The sequence below is a fragment of the Rhincodon typus genome, chromosome 37 (assembly GCF_021869965.1).
Source record: "Rhincodon typus isolate 14 chromosome 37, sRhiTyp1.1, whole genome shotgun sequence".
Classification (NCBI taxonomy): Eukaryota; Metazoa; Chordata; class Chondrichthyes; order Orectolobiformes; family Rhincodontidae; genus Rhincodon; species Rhincodon typus.
Window position 1 is genome coordinate 15,030,293 of NC_063368.1, and position 7,265 is coordinate 15,037,557.

The 7,265-nt window shown below is 45.1% G+C and overlaps 1 protein-coding gene across 4 annotated transcripts in view; it reads right to left on the minus strand.

Moving 5' to 3' along the window:
* Nucleotides 1-807: 807 nt before the first annotated feature.
* Nucleotides 808-7,265, minus strand: part of LOC109924710 — a 48,121-nt gene continuing 41,663 nt past the window's right edge. For 3 of the 4 annotated variants that reach the window (XM_048617738.1, XM_048617737.1, XM_048617735.1), the window contains 2 exons: nucleotides 6,886-6,982; nucleotides 808-2,435 (listed from right to left, as the gene is read on the minus strand). In XM_048617738.1, coding sequence (XP_048473695.1) covers nucleotides 6,917-6,982 — 66 coding nt within the window. In that variant the 3' untranslated portion in view covers nucleotides 808-2,435; nucleotides 6,886-6,916. The remainder of the gene's footprint in view (nucleotides 2,436-6,885; nucleotides 6,983-7,265) is intronic. The other variant, XM_048617739.1, reaches the window with a different exon arrangement.

A 7,265-nucleotide genomic window follows, 5' to 3' on the forward strand; every position in this document is an offset into this window, starting at 1 on the left:
TCCATTCCACCCTTGGGTGATTGTCTGTGTGGGTTTCCTCCCACAGCCCAAAGATGTGCCAGTTAGGGTGGATTGGGCATGATAAATTGCCCCTAATGTCCACCTAGCCTACACATCCCTGGACTAGCCATGGGAAATGCAGGGTCACAGGGATGGTGGGGGTCTGGGTGGGATGCTCTTCAAAGGGTCAGTGTGGATTCGATGGGCCGAATGGCCTGCATCCACACTGTGGGCATTCTTTGCAGGCTAGAGATACTCAGCTGGGGTTTGGCAGCAACTGTGGAGAGGAAACACTGAACATGGAGTCCATAACAACTCTTCTTCAGAAGGCTTATTTGAATAAGGGTCATATCAGACCCAGAACGTTAATTCTCTCTCTTCACAGATGCTCCCATTGCTGCTGAGCTTCTCCAGCATTCCCCTCTTCTCTCTTACACAACCAATGGCCAATTAGTTGAATACACTGGAGAGCTTATAATGTCTGGCTTATGGGCTGCTGCTGTGACATTTTGGATAAACTGAAGCAGATCGAATCAAAACACCTTCCAGCAGCCGAATTTTCCTTTCAGGATTGACTATATTTTAAACCCGACCACGTTATTGAAATGTATCCAGACTGCAAAGGCAGCTGGGAGGTAACAATCTGTGATTTAAAATGTAAGAAACCAAGTTTAGGCCTGATGTAATAATAAGAAAAATAATTAAACTTCACTCTCTACCTTACTCTGCAACTGAATAAAAGCATTCCCAAGTGAACCAAAAACAAATAGCCTTTATATAGAATATTATAAAGAAATTCAAACAATATTAAGATTTGCTTTTATTTTAAGGAAAAAGAGTAATAAATATGTTTTAAGCTTACATTCTCTGGACATAATACAGCACAGCCGTAATACATATATATTTTTTAAAAATATACATTCCAAAAGAGATCATGTTAGTTTACAAATGAAGGTTCACAGGAAGGGAAAGCTGCACATTTCCCCCATCAGACTGAACTTCTCAATACACAACGGCACCTTGCTCTGAACTCAACATGTGAGAAAGATACCATTTGGTCAGTCAAAAGATTTTTTTTTTTTAAAAATAAGATCTGGTACACAGTTTGTTCTAACACTTGGTGTCCCTATAAATAACAGAGGGACACTTGGAATATTTGTGGACTATTCTGTTGGGGAAAAAAAAAGAACACAGGCTCAGAACTCAATCCAGACCCTCCAGGATTAGTTTCCAGGCCTGATAAAGATACTTATAGTGAAAACAAAAGCTAGTGAATGGTTTCTCTCTCAATGTGGCAGCATACTCATTGTGAAATCAGATTTATAAGTACACAGTAGATGCTCCTTCTCTAACAAGTTATATTTTCATTGGTCTAACACATAGCTCCCACAAGCTTACTCTCGCCACTGCCAAGCCCCATTCTCCTCCTCCGCTCTCTACAGTGCATCCCTCCTCATTATGTTTAGGATCTCACGTTCCATCACAGCTAGCTCCCTCCCTCCGCCATTTCGTCCCACCCCAATCACTTTGGTTCCCATCTTTCCAGCTAGCCCCAACCCCCAACTGCCTCGTTCCTGGTTGGTCACCAACTCTACTCCAGCCATGATACGAAGCAGCAGACTCATAGCAGAGCACCACCCACTGGTGCCAGCTCAGACTCGCTTCCCGGGGCAGAGCAACAGTCAATGCCCAAAGTCACACTTGGCTGGGGACAAAAAAAAAAGGAACAACAATGCAACAATACAAACGAAATATAAAACACAAATCAATCAATCAAGTTCAGCAAGAAAGTCAAGAGTCAAAATATCTTCAGTGCATCTTGTCAGGTCACAATTGAATCAAGTTCATTGCAGTGACCTTCGCAGGGTTAAAGGTGCAGAGAATACAAAGCAGCACTCCCCCATCTTCCATTTCTCCATGACCATCAATCCCATTGGGTTGAGTGGCTAGTCTCTCTCAACTCCGAGATGTGCACACAGTCTTCCTTCTCTCTTCTGGAGGGAATCCCAGGATGTTGGGTGGGGGGGCCAAGACAGAGAACCACATCCTTCAGCGTCTGCAAAATGCGGCCACTGTCTGTCTGTAGGTGCTGGAGCAATAATGGTTTGAGCGAAGATAAAGGCCACACAGTTAAGTCAGTCAACGCCCCTCCTTCTCTGGTGGTCCAGACCATCCACGAATAAAGACAGCTGTTTTCCCCCCAAACTTAACACATGCTGACATAAAAGTCCATTCTGCAAATAGAGATGGTTGGACGGCGGTGGGGGGACGGAAGTTGGAAAGGGGCTACAGAAAATACAGTTGAGGTACAACAGCAACACGACAGGCAGCGTACAGACCAGGCAATGCATTTGGAGAAGATGAGCATGGCATGAAGCAGGACTTTTTTTTCCACAATAGCTGGCCTTGGAAAATCTTTGCACCCTTCACTTTCTCTGTAACAGATAATAAATCGTCACCAGTTACGACGAGTTGAAGAATATCTGAACAGATAAAGGCAAATGTAAAAAAAAAAAAAAAGAGCTCTGCATCTAGGATTAGAGACCACTACATTATTATCTGTTATAGAAGAGAAGGCCGAAGGGTAGAATGGGGCGTGTGGGGGTGGGGGGCGGGTCCGATGGAGGTGTATAAGGGGCATGGACAGGGTGGATTGGAAACAGCTGTTCCCCTTAACTGAAGGGGATATGATTTTAGTCTGACGGGCAGGAGGTTTAGAGGGGATTTGAGGAAAATTTGTTTGCCATCCAGAGGGTGATGGGGCTCTGTAACACACACCCTGAGAGGGTATTTGAGGCTGGAAACCTCTCAACCTTTTAAACCCACTTGGATGAGCACCTGAAATACACTAACATTCAAGGTTATGGACCAAGTGCTGGAAAGTGGGATTAGCACAGATAGGGTGGCACACACTCGATGGGCTGAAGGGCCTCTTTTGTGCTGTATGACTCTGGTTAGCACTGCTGCCTCGCAGCACCAGGGACCCGGGTTCAATTCCAGCCTCAAGTGACTGTGTGTGGAGTTTGCACGTTCTGTGTCTGTGCATGTTTCCTCCAGGGGCTCCGGTTTCCTCCCAGAGTCCAAAGACATGCAGCTTAGGGTGGACTGGCCATGCTGAATTGCCCCATGGCGTCCTGGGATATGCAGGACATGTGGGTTGGCTATGGAAATGCAGAGTTACGGGCATAGGATAGGGAGTGGGTCTGGACGGGATGCTATTTGGAGGGTCAGTGTGGACTCAATGAGGCTGAATGGCCAGCCTCAACACCACAGGGATTCTAAGACATTTATTACACCAATGCAGACTTTATATTGGTCTTTGCACCTCATTCCCACCACTAGCACAGCCTTCAGCCTCAGAATTCAACAATCTCACATCAGAACCATGACTCAGGCCTTTTTTTTGTTGCCATTCACACCTCTGTAACCAATCTTTATTTTTGTTCACTAGCCCCTGCAGCATTCACTTATTCGCCATTTGATTATGGCAGTTTGATCTACGCTCACTGAGCCCGATTGGTTATGCCTGGGTGCAGATTGACAGCAAAGTGAAAGTTCTGAGGAAGGGTCACCGGACCCGAAACATTAACTCTGATATTTTCTTCACAGATGCTGCCAGACCTGCTGAGATTTTCCAGCAACTTTGTGCAAAGCGAACAGATTCCAGTGTAACCCAGCTGCCAATAGGAGATCAGACATTGCAACTGTGGAGCTGTTTTAAAACTCTTGAAAGTAAAATCTGTGGCAGACTCAAAAAAAAAAATCATCTTTCCATGACTTGGAAGTTAATCAAGCCAAGAAACAGGCCCATAAAAAACTATTGTGGTGCTGCGACAGTGCCCCTACCTCTCAGCCAGGAGACTTGGATTCAAGTCCCCACCTGCTCCAGGGGTGCACCATAACATCCCTGAACGGGTCAATTAGAAAATAAAAGCAAAAAAAATGCTGCAAGTGCTGGAAATCTGAAATAGATACAAAATGCTGGAAAGACTCAGCTGGTTTGGCTGCATCTGTGGAGACAGAAACAGAGTTAATATCTCGAATGCAGTATGACACTTTTCAGAATTTGGAGGACGTTTTCAAAAAGAATTATTTTTCATACTTCCAGTTCTGGAGAAGGGTCAAACCAGACTTGAAACGCTAACACTATTTGTATGTGTGGAAAGGGAAACTGACTAGAGTAGAAAATATTCAGAAAAGTACTTCATTGGGTGTAAAATGCTGATATGTCACGAAAGGTGCTGAAAACAGGCTCATTTCATCTGTTCGCCTTGAACCTTCTTCCCTTCTGTCATTTAATCTCCCTCTGACTTTCACTGTCATTAGCCCTTCCCTTTTGCCTCCTCCTTCATTCCCTCAGCTGTTACATCTCAGAACTGCTCCAACACAGACCGAGAGAGGCAGGCACAGAGAAGAAGAGACACAGATTGTCTTTTCCCGAGAATGGGGGATTTCAAGACTAGGAGGCACAATTGTAAGGCGAGAGGAAAAAGATTTTAAAAAAGACACGCGGGGCAAGTTTTGTTCTTACACAGCGAGTGGCTCATGTGTGGAATGAACTGCCGAGGGATGTAGTGGATGTGGGTACAATTACAACATTTAAAAGGTATTTGGATAAGTATATGAATAGGAAAGGTTTGGAGGGATATGGGCCAGGAGCAGGCAGGTGGGATTGGTTTAGTTTGGGATTATGTTCGGCATGGACTGGTTGGACCAAAGGGTCTATTTCTGTGCTGTATCACACAAAAACACACAATTCCCAGCGTCCTTCTGTTTGATTCCAGATTTCTAGTGAGTGCAGAGTTTTGATTCCATCTGAAAACAAATTAATCCCTGCAGTCATGTATGAACCAGCAGGTGGGAGCCATTTGCATTTTGAGTCAGAGGCAAACAGCAGCAATGCAATGAAAGGGATCGCTGGCTCCATTTCAGTCATATGTGGAGGGGCCTAAGTGACAGAAAGACAGCCCTTTAACACAACTGAACTAACAGAGGCACAAGTCCCTAACACACAGAGGCATGCAGGTCATCAGTGCCAGCAAACAGGCTGAGGAGGCCATTTCGCCCCTTGATCTCATCATTCCAGAGATCATAGCTGACATACATCTTCCCACAATTGGGAGGGTTGACCCAATCTAGTGATGCTGCTAAGTCTTGATGCACTGTACCAGCCCCACCAACACACTAGGCACAGGTTTCATTGATGCAGGCGATGGGAAACCAAAAAAAAAAACCCTGAGACACAGGAGGAAACTGAAACTTGCCAAGGAGTTCCACAATGGATCCCAACGGTGAGCAACATTCTTTCTTTTTTTCTCCTGCGAGGATAAACGTGGCACAATTCTGGGCTGCATGTTAATTCAGACCACACTAGAGGAAATTACAGTTATTTAGATGGGAGGGGGGAGTGGGGTGGTTGGTGAAGGAAGAGAGGTCACGATTCAGCACCCCACCTCCTCAACTCCCAATCCCTTGACAGTCAGTAGCGTTGAAGAATAAGGGCAAGTGTAGCACCCAGCTACATTTACACAGACTAGTGTTGTTAAATCAGGTTTTGCTGAGCTCGGAAGTGGCACTTTTACAGTGCCATTGCTGAAAACAGAGAACTGGCAGCTTGCCCACAGTGACAAGGCCTGGCATTACTCCTTACTTTCTTTGTAGAACTTTGCAACTTTAAACCATTCAGCAAACTCTTTCAGACCCCGGCTGAGAGAACACATTCACAGTACTGGATCCCATGACTCAGTCCTATTGCTGTGGTTGCCAAGGGACAGGACAGCTGCGTTACGGAGGGCGACTGCATACCAATTTGTAAAGCAACAAGATAAAGCCCTATCAGTGAACCCTTTGATGCTGGCTTTAACAGGTTACAAATAGCAAATTGGCTACATTCATAGATGAGTAATCCAGAGCTTGAGCTAATAATTTACAGACACAATTCCAAATCCCACCACAGCAACCAAGATAACGCAGTGTGCGGCTGGAGGAACACAGCAGGCCAGGCAGCATCAGAGGAGCAGGAAAGCTGATGTTTCGGGTCAGGACCATGAAAATTTTCTGAAGAAGGGTCCCAACCCAAAATGGCAGCTTTCCTGCTCCTCGGACGCTGCCTGGCCTGCTGTGTTCCTCCATCTCCACACTCAGACTCCAGCATCAGCAGTTCTTACCATCTCACAGCAATTGGGATTCAATTAACGTCGCCTCAAAACTACTGGACCATTACTTAAAAAGCCTATAATTTTCCATCAATGATCTTTAGGGAAGGAATCTGTCAGTCATTCTTACCCAGTCTAGCCTATACGGTTGACTTTCAACAGCCCTTCAAAATGGCCTAGTGAACCCTCAATCCGTTCTATGCTACTCTCAAGGGTGGTTTCGAATGAGCAACAAATGCTGTTGCCAGCGATGCCCCACATGTCAGAAATGAGTAAAACACTTCCTTCCCAAGAATAGTCAAAGGACTGGTAATAAAATACTGGACTGGAGCACAGGGTCCATGTCCCAAGAATATAATCTCATCCAACCTCTTCCGTTGGGCAGAAGATACAAAAGCTTAAATACACATACCAATAGATTCAAGAACAACTTCTTGCCCCGTTGTTATTTGACTTGAATGGCCCTCAAATTTTATATTGAACGTTGATCTCACTCTTTGTGCACCTTCTCTGCAGCCGTAACATTGTATTCCTCGCTCTGTTCTATCACCCTAAAGCTCTTTGTCTGGCATGATCTGACTACCGCTCGCAAAACAAAACACTTTTCACTGTACCTAGGTACATGTGACATTAATAAATCAAAACAAATCAAGAATTGATCAAGATGAAATAAATCACAACCTGCTCCTGGATTCTAGGTCATCATGCTTTCAAGGAAAACAAAACTCACCTCCCGGTTCCTTTCCAAAGCTCTCCCTCTCCTATGCCTCGAGAACCTCCTCTCTGGGGAATGACAATGGATCCATTTCAGTCATATGTGGAGGGGCCTAAGTGACAGAAAGACAGCCCTTTAACACAACTGAACTAACAGAGGCACAAGTCCCTAACACACAGAGGCATGCAGGTCATCAGTGCCAGTAAACAGGCTGAGGAGGCCATTTCGCCCCTTGATCTCATCATTCCAGAGATCATAGCTGACATACATCTTCCCTCCATCTAAACCACCTTGTTTCTGTAATCCTCACATAACAACAGTCTCAGTTCCTGACATTTTCAATGGATGGGGAGAGACAGACACAGAGGGAGAGACAGACACAGAGGGAGAGACAG